Below are 25107 nucleotides of genomic sequence, written 5' to 3' on the forward strand. Positions count from 1 at the left end.
TGAAAAGCACATGTTTCTGATTGTAGTTGATGCCCATTCCAAATGGCCAGAGGTGTTTTGCACTGACTCCTCCACCGCAGCTCAGACGATAGAGTGTCTCAGAACAACGTTTGCATGCTTCGGATTGCCGCTGCAGCTGGTAAGTGACAACGAGCAAGCTTTTGTAAGTGACGAGTTTACAAGATTCATGTCAGTAAATGGAATCAAACACTCAACCTCAGCTCCGTACCACCCTGCCACCAATGGGCTGGCAGAACGCTTTGTGCAAACCCTAAATGCATTCCATGGAAAACAGCACAACAATCAAGAGAGAACAGGCACAGAGAGATCCTGAGAGTGACACACAGGGAACTGTAGAGGACGGTGGGGCAGTAAAGAGACCCCAGGCTGAAAGAAGGGAACGTGTTGATAAAGGTGCTGCTATAGCAGAAGCTATAACAAGCACACGCTTAGGATGTTCAGGAGCCTCCAGACAATCCTAGGTGCAACCCAGAACGAAGGCACCGTTCACCAGACAGACTGGACTTATAAACAAACAAACAAAAACAAACTGTTCAAGTTCAAATTAAAAGATGCAAAATAACTACAACAAATTCTGGGAAATGTTTCAGTTGTGGTTTTGTAAAAGTAACTCTGATTGTATAAGAGAAGGAATGTTATGTTCTGTTAATTACTGAAGTCCCCTTTAAGAATGGAGAACTCTTGGTCATGTGCAGTGTTGTTCTATGTTATTCTGATACTAACTAGTTTTACTAAATGTGAAGCTTCAGTTCAATTTCTTGTATTCAGAGTCTTTCGTATTATATAAATAAGTAATAAGAGCTAAGACACTACATTTACGTTCAAACGGCTCTCCTGTTAAGTAGTGACCTGTGACATATGCCTAGTTTCCTGAAACGGTTCACAAATGTGGAAAAGGGGAAGGGGTCTGAATACTTTCCTGAATGAACTGTATTTAAAAGATCTATATCCGAGTGAAGGGAGTTGTAAAGTAAGAATTGAACGTGTAAATGTTCATTCATAGTCGGAACATAGGGTTTGTACGTTTACAGATCTATTTTAAAGTTTACATTTCATGTTTCACGCATGGCTTTTCTTACAATCCTAACAATTTACATATGGATTTTCTTACATTCTTAACGATATGTATATTCAACCTTTTGGCAGCTATCTTGCTCCATACAAGTGGGGTTCCAGAAAATGCAGAACCGCAGCCACTCCATAAATAATTAATAATTAACGATCTGCTTAACGTGGACATATTTTATGCAGAGTAAACCCTCTCGCTTCACATATCTCTCTACTACTAGTACTACGGGTGACCAAATTCCGTCCAAAAAGAAACGACAACACATAACTGGTTTGCAGGGTCACCGCGAGCTACCGAGTCTTCGGAAATATGGCCCTTTTCTCTTTCTTTGCAGGTTGGATCGGTTATTTGTTTATTTGCCTGCTTGGATTGATTTTCATCGCATTTCTCTGTTTTTGTCTTTACATAAAATATATTCATCTGAAATATGATCACATACCGGGACCACCAAGGGATAGGTGAGTCAGTATGATGTAACTTGAATATTTATTTTAAAATGCTTTAGCTAAATGTTAGTTTCAACTATATTGAGTGGCGACATAACGCATTGGATTTGTTGATAAGGAACTACAGTAGGTGAAAGTTGACCTCAACAGCAGTCAGGGTCGCTGTTTGACCTGTCTTTTTCATTTTCACTAAGTGAAGGTATCACTCATGTCATAACGTTCTTATTTTTCAGTTATTAACCCGTCTCTTGTTCTCCCCCAGTTTTATATTTGGTCATTTACCAACCATTCAGAGGGAGATGAGCAATGATCGAGTTGTCCACGACAAATTCCTGGAATGGTGAGTTGAATGCTATTGAGCAGCAGTAGACATACACGCACGCACGCACGCACGCACACACATACACATTATCAGGTGTTGTTTTTCCTGGGACAATAAAGATCTATTCCATCTTTGACAGGGCTGAGACTTATGGACCGGTCTACCGTATCAACGGTCTGCATGCTGTGATGTTGTGTGTGACCTGTCCTGATACCACCAAGGTAAACCTGTGAAATTACTGTAATTATAATCTCTGATGAACTGACAACGTAAACACCTGACCAAATTAAGCAAGATTTTAGTTCTGGGTTAATCAAGATTAGTGTAATCATACATTTTACCATGTTAATTTCCGAAATGAAAGTGCTGTAAAATAACCCATTACCCCAATTCCCCCTTCAAACCAAACGTACACTTTTATTTGTCTCCACAGGAAGTCCTGATGTCACCGAAGTACCCCAAAGCCCCACTGTTCTACAAGCGTCTCTTCAACCTGTTTGGACAGAGGTGAGTCCTCTGTATAATTAATGTTATCTAAATATACTTCCTACTACTATTTATTGTGTCAATGTTTTGGTTGGTACAAACTCTTTCAACACAAACCCTCCTAATGCTGGTTATTGCATGCGTAGCCTACAGAGCATATAGACATTCAAACAGGACAGCTTGGTCACTGGTCAGTTTATTCAGTCTTAGAGTAAATACTCTGTTGTCCTTCTTCTTCATAGGTTTTTTGGAAATGGCCTGGTCACAGCACAGAATCATGATGAGTGGTACAAACAGCGAAGAATAATGGACCCTGCCTTCAGCAGTCTGTAAGTCACTATAATTGATCAATCGACTCATTGATCACTCCACTGATCAATCCATCCAGCCATCCATCTGTTCATCCATCCATCATTGCTGTGTATTGTTAGGTACCTGCGGGGTCAGATGGGTGCGTTCAACGAGAGGGCAGAGAAGCTGATGGATAAACTGGCGGACATGGCTGACACCAACACAGCTGCCAACATGCAACACATGTTCAACTGTGTGACACTGGATGTCATCACTAAGGTAACGGTCACTTCCTGTTACCCTCAGATCCCCACACTGCCCCTACAATTTATTCTTTCTGTTATAAAGCTACATTTGTTTGTATATCTGACAGTAAAATTGTCATAACAGGCAGTTTTTTGCTTACGACAACTGATAACACACGCATTACCGAAGCAATACACAATTTAGTCTCACCAAGCCAATGTGCTAGCTATAATTAGCATAACTAGAACCAGGAGTTTTACCTTATCATGTTGTAAGATGTTGTCAATCCTCTGTTTTTATCTCATCTGTAGGTGGCGTTTGGAGTGGAGCTGGATCTGCTGAAGGAGAGTGACTCTCCGTTCCCCAACGCTATAGAGATGTGTCTGAAGGGAATGGTCCACTATGTCAGAGACTTCACCTTCCAGGTAAATAATGACACCAAGTATGTTAGTGATGCTTCTCGAGAACGATGGCTTATTGAATTGATCTATTTGAAATCCTACAGTTTCATTAGATAAAATCTTATTTTATAAGAAACTAATACAATTAAAAAAATGTACACTCATGTACAGTTTGTTCTAGTCTCTTGTTTCTATCCTTCCAAGTAGGAAGCCTGTAAGATGTGGCTAAATGCACCATAATGCGTTTTACAGAGTCACATTCCCTAGATGGGAATTAAATAAATGGTCGGATGTCATATTTCTAAAGATGTAGGAGTTTATTTTGATCCTGTTTGCTACAGCAGGAAAATAATCCTGCAGCAACAAAAATGTGAATTATTATGTTGATTATAATTAATTGACATTTTTTGTAGGGGTTGATACATTTTACATCAGGGCATATCAAGTCTGACATTTTTAAGTGGAAATTACAAACTTTACAAGCCTCTTTAAACATTCAATACACACATTTGCATTTCCTGCTGTGCAGGAAAATTCACATAATTAAAAAAGAGTAATCAAATTAAGATCCTACATATGTAGCTCTACCCAAAGAACAAGAAGTTCATCAACGAGGTGAAGAAGTCTTGTCAACTGCTGCGTTCGACAGGCAGACAGTGGATCAACGAGAGGAAAATGGCCGTCCAAAACGGAGAGGACGTTCCAAAAGACATCCTCACACAGATCCTCAAGACGGCTGGCAAAGGCATGTTGTAGTAGCCTGATCCTAGATCTGTTCGTGCCGTCTTGCCAACTCCTGCCACTGTTCAAGTCGGCACAAACATATCTGGGACCAGGCTAACATTGGAAACCTTTTACCTGTCACTCTGCATGTGACTTGCTAAAACAGTGATGTTATTGATGAGGTTCAGTAGCACCAGGGCCAGGTTAATGCAGGGACTTACTGGGGCTTAAGCCCCTGGGCCCAGGGCCATGGGGGGCCCAAGAGGAAGCATAAAAATAAATTATATTTTCAACAAAAAGGGAAATATATACAGTATATATTATTCAGACCCCTTGACTTTTTCCACATTTTGTTACATTACAGCCTTATTCTAAAATTGATTAAATAATTTTTCCCCCTCATCATTCTTCACATAATACCCCATAATGACATCACAATACCCCATAATGATGAAGCAAAAACAGGTTTTTAGAAAATGTTGCTAATTAAAAAAAAATTAAATATCACATTTACATAAGTATTCAGACCCTTTACTCAGAACTTTGTTGAAGCACCTTTGGCAGCAATTACAGCATCAAGTCACCTTGGGTATGACGCTACAAGCTTGGCACACCTATATTTGGGGAGTTTCACCCAGTCTTCTCAGCAGATCCTCTCAATATCTGTTAGGTTGGATGGGGAGCGTCGGTGCACAGGTATTTTCAGGTCTCTCCAGAGATGTTCGATCGGATTCAAGTCTGGACTCTGGCTGGGCCACTTAAGGACATTCAGAGACTTGTCCCGAAGCCACTCCTGCGTTGTCTTGGCTGTGTGCTTATGGTCTTTATCCTTTTGGAAGGTGAACTTTCACCCCAGTCTGATGTACTGAGCGCTCTGTATCAGGTTTTCATCAAGGATCTCTCCGTACTTTGCTCCGTTCATCTTTGCCTCGATCCTGACTAGTCTCCCAGTCCCTGCCGCAGAAAAACATGCTGCCACCACCATGCTTCACCATAGGGATGCTGCCAGGTTTCCTCCAGACGTGATGCTTGGCATTCAGGCCAAATAGTCCAGTCTTGGTTTCATCAGACCAGGGAATCTTGTTTCTCATGGTCTGAGAGTCTTTAGGTGTCTTTTGGAAAACTCCAAGCTGTCATGTGCCTTTTACTGAGGAGTGGCTCCTGTCTGGCCACTCTACCTTAAAGGCCTTATTTGTGGAGTGCTGCAGAGATGACTGTCCTTCTGGAAGGTTCTCCCATCTCCACAGATAAAATATATATATATATATATATATATATATATATATATATATATATATATCACCTTTATTTAACCAGGTAGGCCAGTTGAGAACAAGTTCTTATTTACAACTGCGACCTGGCAAAGATAAAGCAAAGCAGTGTGACAAAAAACAACAACACATAGTTAGTTACACATGGAATAAACAAACGTACAATCAATAACAATAGAAAAATATATATACAGTGTGTGCAAACGGAGTAAGGCGGTAAAGCAATAAATATTCCATGGTAGCGAAGTAATTACAATTTAGCAAATTAACACTGGAGTGATAGATGTGCAGATGACGTGCAAGTAGAAATACTGGTCCTTGAAAGAGCAAAAAAAAGTTAATAAAAACAATATGGGGATGAGGTAAGTAGTTGGATGGGCTGTTTACAGATGGGCTGTGTACAGCTGCAGCGATCGGTGAGCTGCTCAGATAGCGGATGCTTAAAGTTAGTGAGGGAGAGAAGTCTCCAACTTCAGTGATTTTTGCAAATCGTTTCAGTCATTGGCAGCAGAGAACTGGAAGGAAAGGCGTCCGAAGAAGGTGTTGGCTTTGGGGTTGACCGGTGAGATATACCTGCTGGAGCGAGTGTTGCGGGTGGGTGTTGTTATGGTGACCAGTGAGCTGAGATAAGGCGGAGCAAAGACTTATAGATGACCTGGAGCCAGTGGGTCTGGCGACAAATATGTAGCGAGGGCCAGCCGACGAGAGCATACAGGTCGTAGTGGTGGGTGGTACATGGGGCTTTGGTGACAAAACGGATGACACTGTGATGGACTGCATCCAATTTGCTGAGTAGAGTGTTGAAGGCTATTTTGTAAATTACATCGCTGAAGTCGAGGATCAGAAGGATAGTCAGTTTTACGAGGGTATGTTTGGCAGCATGAGTGAAGGAGACTGCTGCAAAATAGGTAGTCGATTCTAGATTTCATTTTGGATTGGAGTCTGGAAGGAGTTTACAGTCTAGCCAGACACCTAGGTATTTGTAGTATTCTAAGTCAGAGCCGTCCAGAGTAGTGATATTGGACAGGAGGGCAGGTGCGGGCAGCGATCGGTTGAAGAGCACACATTTAGTTTTGCTTGTATTTAAGAGCAGTTGAAGGCCACGGAAGGAGAGTTGTATGGCATTGAAGCTCGTTTGGAGGTTTGTTAACACAGTGTCCAAAGAAGGGCCAGATGTATACAGAATGGTGTCGTCTGCGTAGAGGTGGATCAAAGAATCAGAGAAGAGATTAAACAGACTAGTGATAGGGGTTGCAACAATGGAGGCAGATGATTTTAGAAAGAGAGGGTCCAGATTATCTAGCCCAGCTGATTTGTACGGGTCCAGGTTTTGCAGCTCTTTCAGAACATCTGCTATCTGGATTTGTGTGAAGGAGAATCTGGGGAGGCTTGGGCAAGTAGCTGCGGGGGGTGTTGAGCTGTTGGCCGGGGTTGGGGTAGCCAGGAGGGAAGCATGGCCAGCCGTAAGAAATGCTTATTGAAATTCTCAATTATCGTGGATTTTTGGTGGTGACAGTGTTTCCTAGCCTCAGTGAAGTGGGCAACTGGGAGGAGGTGCTCTTATTCTCAATGGACTTTACAGTGTCCCTTTTTGGAGTTAGATGCAAGATGCAAATTTCTGTTTGAAAAAGCTAGCCTTTGCTTTCCCAACTGACTGTGTGTATTGGTTCCTAACTTCCCTGAAAAGTTGCATATTGCTGGGACTATTCGATGCTAGTGAAGTACGCCACAGGATGTTTTTGTGCTGGTCGAGGGCAGTCAGGTCTGGAGTGAACCAAGGGCTGTTCTTAATTCAAAACATTTTGAAAGGGGCATGCTTATTTAAGATGGTGAGAAAACTACTTTTAAAGAACAACCAGGCACCCTCTACTAATGGGATGAGGTCAATATCCTTCCAGGATACCTGGGCCAGGTCGATTAGAAAGTGTGAAACAGAAGTGTTTTAGGGAGCGTTTGACAGTGATGAGGGGTGGTCGTTTGACCACGGACCCATAATGGATGCAGGCAATGAGGCAGTGATCGCTGAGATCCTGATTGAAAACAGCAGAGGTGTATTTGGAGGGGAAGTTGGTCAGGATAATATCTATGAGGGTGTCCATGTTTACAGATTTAGGTTTGTACCTGGTGGATTCCTTGATCATTTGTGTGAGATTGAGGGCATCTAGCTTAGATTGTAGGACGTTTGGGGTGTTAAGCATATCCCAATTTAGGTCACCTAGCAGAACGAACTCTGAAGATAAATGGGGGGTAATCAATCCACATATGGTGTCCAGGGCACAGCTGGGAGCTGAGGGGAGTCTATAACAGGCGTCAACAGTGAGAGACTTATTTCTGGAGAAATACATTTTTAAAATTAGAAGCTCAAACTTTTTGGAAATATACCTGGAACGTATGATCGCCTGCAAAGTTCTGTCAAAGTTCTCTCTGCAGTATATTGCAACTCCTAAAGGGAGTGCTCCTAATCTGTTTGTTACCTGTATAAAAGACACCTGTCCACAGAAATCTTTCTGATTGAAAGTGGGTCAAATACTTATTTCCCTCATTAAAATGCAAATACATTTATAAAATTTTTGACATGTGTTTTTCTGGATTTTTTGTAGAGTGAATCTATCAGATTCCAACTCTCCACCATGGCCAAAATGTACAAAAGAGCACTCCAAGGATGTCAGGGACAAGATTGTAGACCTACACAAAGCTGGAATGGGCTACAAGACCATCACCAAGCAGCTTGGTGAGAAGGTGACAACAGTTGGTGCGATTGTTCGCAAATGGAAGAAACACAAAAGAACTGTCAATCTCCCTCGGCCTGGGGCTCCATGCAAGATCTCACCTTGTGGAGTTGCAATGATCATGAGAACGGTGAGGAATCAGCCCAGAACTACACGGGAGGATCTTGTCAATGATCTCAAGGCAGCTGGGACCATAGTCACCAAGAAAACAATTGGTAACACACTACGCCGTGAAGGACTGAAATCCTGCAGCGCCCGCAAGGTCCCCCTGCTCAAGAAAGCACATACATGCCCATCTGAAGTTTGCCAATTAACATCTGAATGATTCAGAGGACAACTGGGTGAAAGTGTTGTGGTCAGATGAGACCAAAATGGAGCTCTTTGGCATCAACTCAACTCGCCGTGTTTGGAGGAGGAGGAATGCTGTCTATGACCCCAAGAACACCATCCCCACCGTCAAACATGGAGGTGGAAACATATTTGGCTGTGAATGTACCATCAACGAGCTTATGCTTTCTACGTATTCCCCAAGGTGTCTACAGCATTGTGACGTAGTTTTACGCATTTCTGTTGAAGAATAGCCTTAGGCGGCCACATTGAGTAAGTGGTCACATGGTGGCTCCGAGAGAGATTCTTGCGTAAAATACAGAGGTAGCCATTACTCCAATCGGTCCTATTGAAAAACGAATTGTCCCGACGGATATATTATCGAATAGATATTAGAAAAACACCTTGAGAATGGATTCTAAACAACGTTTGCCATGTTTCTGTCGATATTACGGAGCTAATTTGGAATATTTTTCGGCGTTGTGGTGACCGCAATTCCCGGGCGATTTCTCAGCCAAACGTGAAAAACAAATGGAGCTGTTTCGCCTACAAAAATAATATTTTGGGAAAAAATGAACTTTGGCTATCTACCTGGGAGTCTCGTGAGTGAAAACATCTGAAGTTCATCAAAGGTAAACGATTTAATTTGATTGTTTTTCTGATTTCGTGACAAGGTTGCCTGCTGCTAGCAAGGCATAATGCGATGCTAGGCTATCGATAAACTTACACAAATGCTTGTCTAGCTTTGGCTGTAAGGCATATTTTGAAAATCTGAGATGACAGGGTGATTAACAAAAGGCTAAACTGTGTCTCAATATATTTAATTTGTGATTTTCATGAATAGGAATATTTTCTAGGGACATTTATGTCCGTTGCGTTATGCTAATTATTGTCAGGCGATGATTACGCTCCCGCATGCGGTTTTGGGAATATCAAGAGGTGTTAAGGTCCTGGAGTGGCCTAGCCAGTCTCCAGACCTTAATCCCATAGAAAATCTGTGAAGGGAGCTGAAGGTTCGAGTTGCCAAACGTCAGCCTCAAAACCTTAATGACTTGGAGAAGATCTGCAAAGAGGAGTGGGACAAAATCCCTTCCGAGATGTGTGCAAACCTGGTGGAAAACTACAAGAAACGTCTGACCTCTGTGATTGCCACAAGGGTTTTGCCACCAAGTACTAAGTTATGTTTTGCAGAAGGGTCAAATACTTATTTCCCTAATTAAAATGCAAATCAAGTAATAACATTTTTGACAGGCGTTTTTATGGATTTTTTTTTAAAGTGGGCAAACGCACAAAATCAGCAGGGGATCAAATACTTTTTTCCCTCACTGTATATGATGAACAGAGAGGAGCAGTGGCGTAAAAGAGGGGTTGGCGGGAGGTGGGTGGCACACAATGCAGATAGCCCGGTTAGCCAGTGTGCGGGAGCACTGGTTTGTTGGCTCAATTGAGGTAGTATGTACATGAATGTATAGTTAGTGACTATACATATATGATCAACAGAGAGTAGCAGCAGCGTAAAAAGAGGGGTTGGGGAAATAGTCCGGGTAGCCATTTGATTACCTGTTCAGGTGTCTTATGGCTTGGGGGTAAAAACTGTTGAAACTGTTTAAAGGAAATGAAAATTCTCCAACTGTTTCCCGGACCAGTCAAGTCAGTAACTGCAAGATCTCATGCTTGCTTTGTACAGTGGAATGAAATGACCAATAAATTGATTTGGATGAAGCCTTTTTGTCCTAGACTTGGCACTCCAGTACCGCTTGCCATGCAGTAGTAGAGAGAACAGTCTATGACTGGGGTGGCTGGGGTCTTTGACAATTTTCAGGGCATTCCTCTGACATCACCTGGTGTAGAGGTCCTGGGTGGCAGGCAGCTTAGCCCCAGTGATGTACTGGGCCGTACGCACTACCCTCTGTAGTGCCTTGCAGTCAGAGGCCGAGCAATTTCCGTACCAGGCAGTGATGCAACCAGTCAGGATGCAGACCGGTAGCAGAAGCGTCTTCAACGACGTCCGGCAGAGGCCGGTTGAAGGCACAATGTACGGGATTACGTCGGCAGACCAGTCGTGATTTATCGGCTGGGCTCCGTGTCAACAAAGGGTCCAGGCCAATTGGCAAAAGAGGTATTGTAGCTGGAGTAGTTTTGTTTGCAAGCTAGATGAACTCAAGAGCGAAATTCAGAGTCACCTCCCTGACCAAGGCCCTTTTCCAGCGATTGATCAGTTTGGCCGGGCGGCCAGCTCTAAAAACAATCTTGGTGGTTCTAAACTTCTTCCATTTAATAATGATGGAGGCCACTGTGTTTTTTGGGGACCTTCAATGCTGCTGAAATGTTTTGGAACCCTTCCCCAGATCTATGGGCAATTCCTTCGACCTCATGGCTTGTTTTTTACTCTGACATGCACTGTCAACTGTGGGACCTTTATATAGACAGTTGTGTGCCTTTCCAAATTATGTCCAATCAATTGAATTTAACACAAGCGAACTCCAATGAAGTTATAGAAACATCTCAAGGATGATCAATGGTAACAGGATACATCTGAGCTCAATTCTGAGTCTAATAGCAAAGGGTCTGAATACTTATGTAAATAAGCTATTTCTGTTTTATTTTTAATACATTTACAAAATGTTCAAAAAATCTGTTTTTGCTTTCTTTTCTTTTTACAATTTTCTACATTGTAGAATAATAGTGAAGACATCAGAACTACATAATAGCACATATGGAATCATGTGATAACCAAACAAGTGTCACCACCCTTTGCCTTGATGACAGCTTTGCAAGATCTTGGCATTCTCTCAACCAGCTTCATTAACTAGTGTCATGGTGCTACGTAACACCAGAAGATTGTGGAAAAGGATAGATGCCCACAAAGAACATTGGGAAACAGTTGTTGTCTGGACTATCATGAAATGGGAATACTGTATATTATCAATTTATGACCTGTTGTAAAGTCATAAAACTTGTGGTGTGAGAGCAGGGGGAGCCACGATATACACCCCAAAGGGCCATGTCGTGACATTAGTCACCTGAAATGCATTTCTATTAACAGGTGTGCTTTGTTAATTTGTGTCGTGACAAGGTAGGGGTGGTATACAGAAGATAGCCATGTTTGGTAAAAGACCAAGTCCATATTATGGCAAGAACAGCTCAAATAAGCATAGATAAATGACAGTTCATCATTACTTTAAGACATGAAGGTCAGTGGACCGGTGGAAATCTGTCCTTTGGTCTGATGAGTCCAAATTTGAGATTTTTTGGTTCCAACTACCGTTAGTTTGTGAAATGCTGATTAAGAAAATGGATAATCTTCGCATGTGTGGTTTCCACCGTGAAGCATGGAGGAGGAGGTGTGGTGGTGCTTTGCTGATGACACTGTCTGTGGTTTATTTAGAATTCAAGGCACACTTTGCACAATGCCAAGAGTGTGCAAAGCTTCATAAAGGCAAAGGGCAGCTATTTTGAAGAATCTAAAATATTAAATGTATTTTGATTTGTTTAACACTTTTTTGGTTACTACATGATTCTATATGTGTTATTTCATACTTTTGATGTCTTCACTATTATTCTACAATATTGAAAATAGTAAAAATAAAGAAAAACCCTTGAATGAGTAGTTGTGTCCAAACTTTTGACTGGTACTGTATATAGTTTTGATAGATTTTATATATATATAGAGATTTTAGATTTTTTTTCACTGAAACCGCCAACCACATGAGGATTCAGGAGCTCTCAATGAGTATAGACAGCCTGCTGCTGCCTGCAGCCGCTCTGAGCTCTCAATGAGTATAGACAGCCTGCTGCCGCTCTGAGCCCTCAATGAGTATAGACAGCCTGCTGCTGCCTGCAGCCGTTCTGAGCTCTCAATGAGTATAGGTAGCCTGCTGCCGCTCTGAGCCCTCAATGAGTATAGACAGCCTGCTGCTGCCTGCAGCCGTTCTGAGCACTCAATGAGTATAGGTAGCCTGCTGCCGCTCTGAGCACTCAATGAGTATAGACATCCTGCTGCCGCTCTGAGCTCTCAATGAGTATAGACATCCTGCTGCCGCTCTGAGCACTCAATGAGTATAGACATCCTGCTGCCGCTCTGAGCTCTCAATGAGTATAGACATCCTGCTGCCGCTCTGAGCCCTCAATGAGTATAGACAGCCTGCTGCCGCTCTGAGCCCTCAATGAGTATAGACAGCCTGCTGCCGCTCTGAGCCCTCAATGAGTATAGACAGCCTGCTGCCGCTCTGAGCTCTCAATGAGTATAGACAGCCTGCTGCCGCTCTGAGCCCTCAATGAGTATAGACAGCCTGCTGCCGCTCTGAGCCCTCAATGAGTATAGACAGCCTGCTGCCGCTCTGAGCCCTCAATGAGTATAGACAGCCTGCTGCCGCTCTGAGCTCTCAATGAGTATAGACAGCCTGCTGCCGCTCTGAGCTCTCAATGAGTATAGACAGCCTGCTGCAGCCTGCTGCCGCTCTGCTAATTGTCAGATGAGAGGTGGTAGGGTGGGGGGGGGGGTAACTGGGGGGCCCTGCCTTAATTGGATAACTGATTAATACAAAAAAAATGAAATAAGCTGCAAGCCTAAGCCCATACATAAGGCAAATTAAATTAAATTAAATGTAAAGGTTATTTTTTGATCCAACCACAGGACGCTGCTTTCAATGTTTAAAATACTCCAGAGAGCATAATTTAGCCGCAGAGTATCAATATTTTAAACACAATTGATTTGGGTAAAAAATGTATTACAAGCACATACAAGGAAACACTAACTTAAAAGTCTGTTTGGCACGGGGCCTATGAGTTCTTAATCGGGCCCTGAGTAGCACTATTGTCTCAATGCTGTAAACTGATATATTTCCATAATTTCAGAGGAAAACATAGCAAACGATGATGAGGAGCTTATGCTGGACAACTTTGTGACGTTCTTCATTGCGGGTACGTCTCCCTGAATCAAGCGCTATTCTTTCTTTTATTCCATTTTAGTAATATAGGCTTTCCCACACAATTGAAGTTTGAAGAAACAAAAGTGACAGTGCTTTTGTTGTTTCAATCTTGACAGGGCAAGAGACAACAGCCAATCAACTAGCTTTTGCCGTCATGGAACTGGGAAGGCTGCCAGAGATACTGACAAAGTAGGTGTCACGCCCTGATCTATTTCACCTGTCCTTGTGATTGTCTCCACCCCCTCCAGGTGTCGCTTATTTTCCCCAGTGTATTTATCCCTGTGTTTCCTGTCTCTCTGTGCTAGTTCGTACTATCAAGGCACAAGGCGTGACCAACATGCAGACACAGGAGGCAGATGGTTGCAGTCTTACAATGTTAATTCATCCAAAGGGGTAGGCAAGAGAATGGTTATGGACAGGCAAAAAGGTCAAAACCAGATCAGAGTCCAGGAGGTACAGAGTGGCAGACAGGCTCGTGGTCAAGGCAGGCAGAATGGTCAGGCAGGCGGGTACAAAGTCCAAAAACAAGCAAGGGTCAAAACCGGGAGGACAAGAAAAAGGAGAATAGGAAAAACGCTGGCTGACTTGGAAACATACAAGACGAACTGGCACAGATAGACAGGTAACACAGGGATAAATACACTGGGGAAAATAAGCGACACCTGGAGGGGGTGGAGACAATCACAAGGACAGGTGAAACAAGTTTGGGGAGAAGAATGGGCGGCCTTGGAGAACCGGTCAACTACCGTCAACTACCGTTAGAATGACAGTGTTGCCATCAGACGGAGGGAGCCTAGTGACAATGTCCAGAGATATGAGACCAGGGATGATGAGGAACCGGTAGTGGCTGCAGGAGGCCAGAAGAAGCTTGCCGTGGAGTCTTGTTTTGAGCACACACAGTGCATGCGTTGACAAAGGCAGAGACGTCAGGGACCATTGTCGGCCACCAGGAACATTGTCGAAGGAAGACTAGTGTACGACGGGGTCCTGGAAGACAGGTCAGCCTGGAGGAATGAGCCCATTCCAGGACCTGGGATTAGGGACAAACAGCCAGTTATCCGGGGCCCCCTTCAGGTCCAGGTTGGGAGCGTTGCGCCTCGCGAACCAGGTTCTCAATACCCCAATCCACAGTGGCAGCAAGGCATGAGGTAGGGAGAATGGTTTTGGAAGTCGAGGGTGTGGCAGAGGAACTGTATAGGCAGGAGAGAGCATCAGGCTTCACATTTTTAGACCCAGGACGGTAGGAAATGGTAAAGTTGAATCTGATAAACAGGAGGACCCACCTGGCCTGCCTTGAGTTGAGGCTCTTTGCTGAACGGAGATATTTCAAGTTATGGTCGGTCCAAACCAGGAATGGCTGTTCTGCTCCTTCCAGCCAGTGCCTCCACTCCTCCAATGTCATCTTCACCGCCAGGAGTTCTCGGTTGTCAACATCATAGTTCCTCTCAGCAGGATGGCACAGGGATGAAGCTTCTGGTCCTGGGCAGATCGCTGGGACAGGATGGCCCCCACTCCAATATCCGAAGCATCCACTTCCACCACAAATTGACACGAGGGGTCTGGGTGGATGAGGATGGGTGCTGTTGTGAACTGATGCTTCAGGTCCACAAAGGCTTTGTCGACAGCTGGAGACCATTTGAACGGTACCTTGGGGGAGGTGAGTGCCGACAGGGGGGCCGCCAGGGTGCTGTAATCCCAAGTGAAACGGAGGTAGAAGTTTGCAAACCCAAGAAACCGTTGCAACTGCACTCTGGACGTTGGTTGAGACCAATCCACCACTGCTTTCACCACTGATTTGAACTCACACTTCTCGGCTTTCACGAACAATTGGTTCTCCAGGAGGCGCTGAAGGACCTGTCTGACATGGAGTACATGTTCTTGGGCAGATCGGGTATAAAACAGGACGTCGTCCAGGTAGTCGAACACAAACCGGTTTAGCATGTCCCGAAGGCAAAGGCAAATGGTCAGGCACTCAAACTTCTCATCTCTGCCATGAATTCCTCCAAATGACCGCAAATGGCAGATTGTTGTTCCCAAACTGCCGTAGTCCGGGGGAGCGCCCTTCCCGACATTAGCGTAATTATGTGCGCTATTTTCGATCGTTCTGAAGAAAACGAAGATGGCTGTAGCTAAAAAATAAGCGAGCACTGAGAAAGAAATCCTGGTACCTGCTGGGTTTCCCCGAATATCGCTCTGGAGGAGTTAAGCGGGGTTCACGGGGAGTCGGGAGAGGCTGTACAATCTCACCACAGATAGGGAAAAAAATTACTGGGTGATTGGGGTTTTTCAAAGGTGCCAGACAGTCTGAGCTAACACCCTGATTTGCTCCATAATAGCCTTTAACCCATGGTCATGGCTTTCCGTCAAGGAACTGAGCCCTTCCAAAAGGACCTGGAGCAACTCCTAATGTCTCCCAATGGTGGCTTGGCAGAGCTGGTCCATGTCTGCTGGGTCTGTCATGGCCAGTTCGTACCATCAAGGCACAAGGCAAGACCCAAATGCAGACACAGGAGGCAGATGATTGGAGTCTTAAAATGTTTATTAATCCAAAGGGGTAGGCAAGAGAATGGTCGTGGAAAGGCAAAAAGGCCAAAACCAGATCAGAGTCCTGGAGGTACAGAGTGGCAGACAGGCTTGTGGTCAAGGCAGGCAGAATGGTCAGGCAGGCGGGTACAAAGTCCAGAAACAGGCAAGGGTCAAAACCGGGAGGACTAGAAAAAGGAAAATGCAAAAAGCAGGAGAAAGGGAAAACCGCTGGTTGACTTGGAAACATACAAGATGAACTGGCACAGAGAAACACGAAACACAGGGATAAATACACTGGGGAAAATAAGCAACACCTGGAGGGGGTGGAGACAATCACAAGGACAGGTGAAACAGATCAGGGCGTGACAGTAGGACTTGTTTTCATAATTTATATATTGGTTATTGATAATTTCTGTAATAAAAACAGGTTGGTTGAGTTTGTGAGTGTCTCTGACCTCTCTAGGGTGAGGCAGGAAGTGGATGACGTCCTCGGGATGAAACAGGAAATCAACTTCGACGACCTGGGGAAAATGACCTACCTGTCTCAGGTAAATGATCTACCTGTCCCATGTAAATTTTGTGTTGTCTTGACATTACTAATTACTAGCACGATTTCATACTAAAAAAAGCTAGAAGCAGAGCGGCCATTTCTGTCGGTGCCATCTCAACTATACTTGTACTATATTAACTGCAGTTAACTGTGTGACCAACTGGATGTAAACCCGGTTCGTCTGAATGCTACAAGACTGTTTTAGCCGGCTGAGCTAAAGCCTATTACATCCCACTGGGCAACAACTGGTTCAGTCGACATTGTTTCCACGTCATTTCAACTAAAAAACATCTATGCGATAACGTTGAATCAATGTGGAAAACCGATTGGATTTGCAAAAAGACTGAAGGCCATTTCGTCTTTTTGCACCCAACTTCTAACCTAAATCCAATGACATGGTGAAATGTTTTGTTGATTTCACGTTTAATTAATGTTGACAACTAAATCAAATATAAATCAAAAACTAGACGTTGAATTGATGTCTGTGCCCAGTGGGATGTACCTCAGGGAGCTAACGCAAGTGTTCAAGTCTCGGGTCACGTAACTCTTCACATCGTCAATTAATCAGCATGTTGTGTTTGATTCATATCATCTCCCCCCCCCCGTCAGGTTTTGAAGGAGACTCTAAGGTTGTACCCTACAGCACCAGGCACTTCTCGTTTCATCCCCAACGACATCGTCATCAACGGCATCCCCATCCCTGCAGGAGTCACATGCGTCGTGAGTAGTCACCTCAAAAACAATGTGGAGGAGTGACGACTGTTGTATGATAATATCTCTAAGTTTAGTTGTGGTGTCAACATGTGATACGCTGTGGTACCTCAATGTGGTAAAGTAATGAAGTATCCTTGTCTAAGCCAGTGTGGCTCATACCTCAATGTGGTAAAGGAATTAAGTATCCTTGTCTAAGCCAGTGTGGCTCATACCTCAATGTGGTAAAGGAATGAAGTATCCTTGTCTAAACCAGTGTGGCTCATACATCAATGTGGTAAAGGAATGAAGTATCCTTGTCTAAGCCAGTGTGGCTCATACCTCAATGTGGTAAAGGAATGAAGTATCCTTGTCTAAGCCAGTATGGCTCATACCTCAATGTGGTAAATTAATGAAGTATCCTTGTCTAAGCCAGTGTGGCTCATACATCAATGTGGTAAAGGAATGAAGCATCCTTGTCTAAGCCAGTGTGGCTCATACATCAATGTAGTAAAGTAATGAAGTATCCTTGTCTAAGCCAGTGTGGCTCATACATCAATGTGGTAAAGGAATGAAGTATCCTTGTCTAAGCCAGTGTGGCTCATACATCAATGTGGTAAAGGAATGAAGTATCCTTGTCTAAGCCAGTGTGGCTCATACATCAATGTGGTAAAGTAATGAAGTATCCTTGTCTAAGCCAGTGTGGCTCATACATCAATGTGGTAAAGGAATGGAGTATCCTTGTCTAAGCCAGTGTGGCTCATACCTCAATGTGGTAAAGGAATGAAGTATCCTTGTCTAAGCCAGTGTGGCTCATACATCAATGTGGTAAAGGAATGAAGTATCCTTGTCTAAGCCAGTGTGGCTCATACATCAATGTGGTAAAGTAATGAAGTATCCTTATCTAAGCCAGTGTGGCTCATACATCAATGTGGTAAAGGAATGGAGTATCCTTGTCTAAGCCAGTGTGGCTCATACATCAATGTGGTAAAGGAATGAAGTATCATTGTCTAAGCCAGTGTGGCTCATACATCAATGTGGTAAAGGAATGAAGTATCCTTGTCTAAGCCAGTATGGCTCATACCTCAATGTGGTAAAGTAATGAAGTATCCTTGTCTAAGCCAGTGTGGCTCATACCTCAATGTGGTAAAGGAATGAAGTATCCTTGTCTAAGCCAGTGTGGCTCATACCTCAATGTGGTAAAGGAATGAAGTATCCTTGTCTAAGCCAGTGTGGCTCATACCTCAATGTAGTAAAGTAATGAAGTATCCTTGTCTAAGCCAGTATGGCTCATACCTCAATGTAGTAAAGGAATGAAGTATCCTTGTCTAAGCCAGTATGGCTCATACCTCAATGTAGTAAAGTATGTAAACATAACATTTCTCAAAACACCATGATTGTGTAATAAAATTATGACAGGTAGGTAGGTGTGTTTTGAATGTCACCAATGTAAATGTTTTAATACCAAAGCCCCATATACTACCCACCACTGCGACCTGTACGCTCTCGTTGGCTTCATACTCGTCGCCAAACCCAATGGCTCCAGGTCATCTACAAGACCCTGCTAGGTAAAGTCCCCCCTTATCTCAGCTCGCTGGTCACCATAGCAGTACCCACCAGTAGCACACGCTCCAGCAGGTATATCTCTTTGGTCACCCCCAAAACCAATTGTTCCTTTGGCTGCCTCTCCTTCCAGTTCTCTGCTGCAACGACTGGAACGAACTACAAAATTCTCTGAAACTGGAAACACTTATCTCCCTCACTAGCTTTAAGCACCAGCTGTCAGAGCAGCTCACAGATTACTGCACCTGTACATAGCCCATCTATAATTTAGCCCAAACAACTACCTCTTTCCCTACTGTATTTTATTTATTTATTTATTTTGCTCCATTGCACCCCATTATTTCTATCTCTACTTTGCACATTCTTCCACTGCAAATCTACCATTCCAGTGTTTTACTTGCTATATTGTATTTACTTCGCCACCATGGCCTTTTTTTGCCTTTACCTCCCTTATCTCACCTCTTATTTTTCTACTGTTTTATTGACGGTATGTTTGTTTTATTCCATGTGTAACTCTGTGTTGTATGTGTGGAACTGCTTTGCTTTATCTTGGCCAGGTCGCAATTATAAATGAGAACTTGTTCTCAACTTGCCTACCTGGTTAAATAAAGGTGAAATCAATATAAAATAAAAATACACAGAATGTGTTTTAAAACAGAATTGTAGGAACTCCAAAGTGTTTTTTCAAGTGCTTGAGGCGTCACTACAGACCCGGGTTTGATCCCGGGCTGTGTTGCTGCCGGCCATGACCGGGAGACCCATGAGGCAGCGCATAATTGGTCCAGCATCGTCAGGGGAGGGTTTGGCCGGCCGGAATGTTCTTGTCCCATTGCGCTCTAGCGACTACTGTGGCTGGCCGGGCGCATGCACGCATGACACGGTCGCCAGTTGTATGGTGTTTCCTCCGACACATTGGTGTGGTTGGCTTCCGGGTTAAGCAAGCAGTGTGTCAAGAAGCAGTGCGGCTTGGCAGGGTCATGTTTCGGAGGACTGATGGGTCTCGACCTAAGCCTCTCCCGAGTCCGTACAGTTGTTGCAGCGATGGGACAAGACTGTAACTACCAATTGGGGAGAAAAAGGGGTAAAAAGTTAATAATAAATAAAAAATACATGATACATTTAGTTGATATTTTACCCACTCGGCCACACTGTAAAAATGATTCTGGGCTGAATTGAAATTGAATCTAAAAAACTACCAACTTAAATATATATTTAATAAAAATGAAAGCAAGTTGTGCAGAGCCTGTGGTCTAAAGGTAACACACCTGGTTTAGACAGGTCACCCCTTGCCCAACCCTTCAATCTGTTTCTCCCACCTGTCTGTATCCCCTCTGTCATTTCAGAAATGTCTCAATAGAGGAAAAATACCCCAAAAATGTATGCAAGTTATTTCTATGATTTGTTAATTTCATTTTACCAAAGAAGCGTAAATCCAATTTAATGAACAACTAATCCACCTGGACTATTTACATTGACCCCCCCCCCCCCCCCCCCCCCCTTGTTTTTACGCTGCTCCTTGCTGTTTACTATCTGTGCATTGTCACTTAGAAATGACCTTAACTAACCTGTACCCCCGCACATTGACTCAGTAGCCCTACCTTACCCCCTGCATATAGCCTCCACATTGACTCAGTAGCCTTACCTTACCCCCTGCATATAGCCTCCCTCGTTATTGTTATGTATTATTTATTGTGTTAATGTTAGATTGATTTGATTAATTTTACTTAAGTTTATTTAGTAAATAGCACTTTCTTAAAACTGCATTGTTGGTTATTAAGGGCTTGTAAGTAAGCATTTCACGGTAAGGACTACACCTGTAGTATTCGGCGCATGTGACAAATTTGATTTGATTTAATATGTTACTCAAAATTTAAGCATCTTTTATGAGGATAACCAAAGTGAGAGACAATATATTGATTGAACCCATTGGAAGTCTTTGGTTTTAATCACCTTTCATTTATATTGAAGCGTGACTCTGTTTTTAGAGGATTGTGGGTAATTCAACATTTTTAGACTATGATTCTTTCACAATGTTGTGTACATGTTTGAAGAAGGAAGACTGTGTTTCTATATGGGTATTAAGCAGTTTGTTGTGTAATGGATCATGATGAACGGATATCAAAACTGTCAGGCATTTTGACGTTCAATGAGGACAGCGCCCATTCCCACATTCACGAGTTTCAGTGGAAGAGGCAACTGCAGAGTCCTCGGTTCTTGCAGTTCAACCTCCAGTTACTGCTGGTGGTTTGAACACTGTGCTTGACAATGCCTGCCAAAATGGTATGCAGTATCATAGTAAATGATCAAATACATAACACAATGTTAAACATTAAGACACCAGATAAAGGGATCTGATTCTGCACTAGACAGAACTCGAAACACCAAAGTAGTGTGTTCAACCTGTTCTGTTAGTGCTCCCAGTCCCTGGCAAGGTGTTGCACAATATTTGATTTAGTGGTGTTACAACACACCGTGTCATGTTTCAAAACAAATCAGGATGATGTGTTTTGTCTCCTTCAAGTTGGTGGCAGCTCAGTTAACACTAGTTTACGTGTTACAATTCCCTTCATTTTAACAGTGTAGTCAACACCTCTGCACTCATTTCCTAAACTGTCTTAAATCTTTTGTTTTCCTCTATCTTGTCTGTCTACAGTTCAATTCGTATATCTGTGGAAGGTTGGATAAGTTCTTTGAGGACCCGCTGAAGTTTGACCCAGAGAGGTTCCATCCAGACGCTGCCAAGTAAGTCACACGATAGGTTTTCATTGTTTTTTTGTTTCTTTACAACATTTGAATTGATTAAAGCAGAACTGAACTCGAGAATCAATTTATCTCGTTGAAAACGGCATATGCTACATTGATATTAGCCAGAAACATTTCTTCCTGTGCCAAAATTGACTAAAAAGTGCAAGTAGGTTAATTTTGCTAATAAAGTCTGTATCATCCAAAAAGGAGTTTTGTGAGTTTTGTGTACAACAGTTCATCATTACTTACATGGTGGTTGGGTTTTGATTTCGCCCACTAACACGGGAGAAACAGCTGCGGTGATTGTGCTCTATCCGATGGTACGGCACAACACACAGACAGTGAGACAGACCTGGCCTGCAGCGCAGGGGATCAGACTTTGTTTACATGAGACAACAAGTTATGCATTTTATACTGCACCAAACAACTTAGCTATATGTAAAATTGCCGGACTAAAACCTTGTTGACAAAAATGCCCTAATTAATAACAGCTTTCTTGAGTTATCTTAGATTAATTCAGACTATTTTGAGGACACACCCACCTAATTTCTCTTAATGAGCAACAGAAAAATCTGTGCGTTCAGTCACTCTTTAAGAGCTAACCGACATGTTGTGTTTGTTTCTGTCCTGAAGACCCTATTACTGCTACTACCCCTTCGCCCTGGGACCACGCTCATGTCTGGGACAGAGCTTCGCACAGGTGAACACACTGTCCGTATGAAATACATTGAAACAACTTTATTTGGGATTGTTCTCTGCTGATCCTATTATCCATCCTAGTTAGATTACTCCTGGACTTCTGCCTCCATTATATACTTTGTTTTATAGTTGAGCACACCAGATTTGTCATCCTGTAAAGAGATCTGTTGTTCACAGATGGAGGCCAAGGTAGTGATGGCCAAGCTGCTCCAGAGGTTTGACTTCAGCCTGCTGCCTGGCCAGTCCTTTGACATCCTGGACACTGGGTCTTTGAGACCAAAGAGTGGAGTGGTGTGTAACATCAGACACAGAGGACAGACACCCGCAGCCTGACCTGACTGGGACCTGAACATGACTAGCACTTCTCTATAACATACTTGTCTTATTTCTTATACTTCCTAGTGGAGCAAATTACCCTTTTCTTTCAATGAAGCACCTTATTCAAATATCTAGCTATTTTTAATGAAAATGGATTTTGAACAATTGTTTATTCTTTTTATCAATGATGAAATAATATCTTAAATATGATGGTTCTATGTGATGAAGAGTTACTAGGACAGACTTGACATAGGAGTGTTTGTATTTGTGCCGGTTCCATGTTGTTAATTTACCCTTATCATGTAGTTACTATGCAGTATACCATTTATCACATAATATAAAGAGATTTATAAAGTATATATTAACTTCTTTGATGAACTTCCTAACCAACATTACCACCGTGCCTCTGTTGGAGTGAATTTACTATATTTTAATAAAATAATTGACCAAACATCACTGAGCTCCAGAAGATTAGAATACTTTTATCCACAAGGTGTCGCTGTGAACCTGCAGACAAACCAAGAACACTCATTCTCATGTTTTGTCTCTTGTTTACACCCAGAAGACCTTGCTTTTTTCAATTTCGACTGAAATGACTGCAACACTCAACAAAGAGCTGCAGTTTGTTTCAGAGTGGGTGGCAAGGAATAAGTTAGCCCTAAATATTTCTAAAACGAAAAGCATTGTATTTGGAACAAAACACTCACTAAACCTGAACTAAATCTTGTACTAAATTATGTGGAAATTGAGCACGTTGAGATGACTAAACTGCTTGGAGTAACACTAGATTGTAAACTGTCTTGGTAAAAACATATTGATGGACTAGTTGCTAAGATGGGGAGAAGTCTGTCTATAATAAAGTGATGCTCTGCCTTAACAGCACTATCGACAAGGAAGGTCCTACAGGCCCTAGTTTTGTCACACCTTGACTACCCGTTCAGTCGTGTGGTCAGGTGCCACAAAAAAAGACAAAAGACAACAAAATTACAATTGGCTATGAACAGAGCAGCTCGGCTGGCCCTTGGATGTACACAGAGAGCTAATAATAATAATATGCATGTCAGTCTCTCTTGGCTGAAAGTGGAAGGGTTTTGAGGGGTTTTGAAATGTTGAATAGACTGAGCTGTCTGTCTAAACTACTGGAACACAGCTCGGACACCCATGCATACCACACAAGACATGCCACAAGGTCTCATCACATTCCCCAAGTCCAGAACAGACTATGGGAGGCACACAGTCGTGTCTTGCCTACATGGAACTCTATTCCACATCAAGTAACCGACGAAAGCAGTAAAACACACATGGATTTAGTACTGTAGATAGGTGGTAGTGGTGGAGTAGGGACCTGAGGCCACACAGTGTGTTGTAAAATCTGTGAATGTATTGTAATGTTTAAAAATTGTATAAATTGCCTTAATTTTGCTGGACCCCAGGAAGAGTAGCTGCTGCTTTGGCAGCAGCTAATGGGGATCCATAATAAACACAAATACAAAATACCTCTAGATGAGCCATTTTAGACAATGAGAATGACAGATCTATAACCCACATTTCTATGTGAATTTGGTCGAGTCGCCCAAAAAGTGACATATTGCAGCTTTAAAAGTGGACAAGTAGACTAGTAGCACAGATACTGGATATAGTGATGAGATGCCTGCATCTCCGCTCTAACAATGGGATTCGTTGTCCACAGGGCGGAATGGTGGGCTGTGAAGCTCCCCCCTATTCCTTTCTTTGGATTGGTGGATACATCTCGTTATTTTAATACATTTAAATATCCGATGTGAGGTATTGACGTCACCACCAGTATTCGGTAGAGAGTGAGATGCTATGCTACTAGCCTCATGTACATGTATAGACCGTCTCAAATTTCAACAGAGAAGGTGCTATGCTAGCCTCATCAAATAAAATACAATGTTATTGATCACATACACATGGTTAGTAGAGTGTAGCGAAATGCTTGTGCTTCTAGTTCCGACTATGCAGTAAAATCTACCAAGTAACCTAACACATTCACAACAACTATCTTATACACACAAATGTAAAGGGATGAATAAGAATATGTACATATACAGTTGAAGTCAGAAGTTGACATACACCTTAGCCAACTACATTTAAACTCAGTTTTTCACAATTTCTGACATTTAAACCCAGTAAATATTCCCTGTTTTAGGTCAGTTAGGATAACCACTTTATTTTAAGAATGTGACATGTTTAGCAGATACTAAACTACAGGACTGTTTTGCTATCACAGACTGGAACATGTTCCGGGATTCTTCCGATGGCACTGAGGAGTACACCACATAAGTCACTGGCTTCATCAATAAGTGGATCGAGGGCGTCGTCCCCACAGTGATTATATGTACATACTCCAACCAGAAGCCCTGGATCACAGGCAACATTCGCACTGAGCTAAAGGGTAGAGCTGCCGATTTCAAGGTGCGGGACTCAGAAGCTTACAAGAAATCCTGCTACGCCCTGCGACGAACCATCAACCAGACAAAGCGTCAATACAGGGCTAAGATTGAATCATACTACACCGGCTCCGACGCTCGTCGTATGTGACAGGGCTTGCAAAGTATTACAGACCACAAAGGGAAGCACAGCCCCGAGCTGCCCAGTGACACGAGCCTACCAGACGAGCTAAATCACCTCTATGCTCGCTTCGAGGCAAGCAACACTGAGGCATGCATGAGAGCATCAGCTGTTCCGGACGACTGTGTGATCACGCTCTCCGTAGCCGACGTAAGTAAGAC

General features: G+C 43.0%; 1 protein-coding gene across 2 annotated transcripts; it reads left to right on the forward strand.

Annotated features, from left to right (window-relative positions):
* Positions 1 to 1231: 1231 nt before the first annotated feature.
* LOC110529324 (cholesterol 24-hydroxylase) lies at positions 1232 to 22805 on the forward strand. 2 transcript variants are annotated; one of them, XM_036984680.2, is made up of 15 exons: positions 1232 to 1548; positions 1799 to 1876; positions 1998 to 2079; positions 2292 to 2365; positions 2587 to 2673; positions 2776 to 2914; positions 3193 to 3306; positions 3865 to 4027; positions 13190 to 13255; positions 13380 to 13452; positions 16253 to 16337; positions 16949 to 17059; positions 21246 to 21334; positions 21971 to 22037; positions 22214 to 22805. In XM_036984680.2, exons 1-15 carry the CDS (start codon positions 1400 to 1402, stop codon positions 22367 to 22369), a joined length of 1533 nt encoding a protein of 510 aa, XP_036840575.1. In that variant the 5' UTR covers positions 1232 to 1399; the 3' UTR covers positions 22370 to 22805. The 2 variants fall into 2 exon arrangements, with proteins under 2 accessions (XP_036840575.1, XP_036840576.1); XM_036984681.2 differs by lacking the exon at positions 21246 to 21334.
* The last annotated feature ends 2302 nt before the right edge of the window (positions 22806 to 25107 follow it).

The sequence above is a fragment of the Oncorhynchus mykiss genome, chromosome 8, assembly GCF_057628025.1.
Source record: "Oncorhynchus mykiss isolate SJ-2025 chromosome 8, ASM5762802v1, whole genome shotgun sequence".
Classification (NCBI taxonomy): domain Eukaryota; kingdom Metazoa; phylum Chordata; class Actinopteri; order Salmoniformes; family Salmonidae; genus Oncorhynchus; species Oncorhynchus mykiss.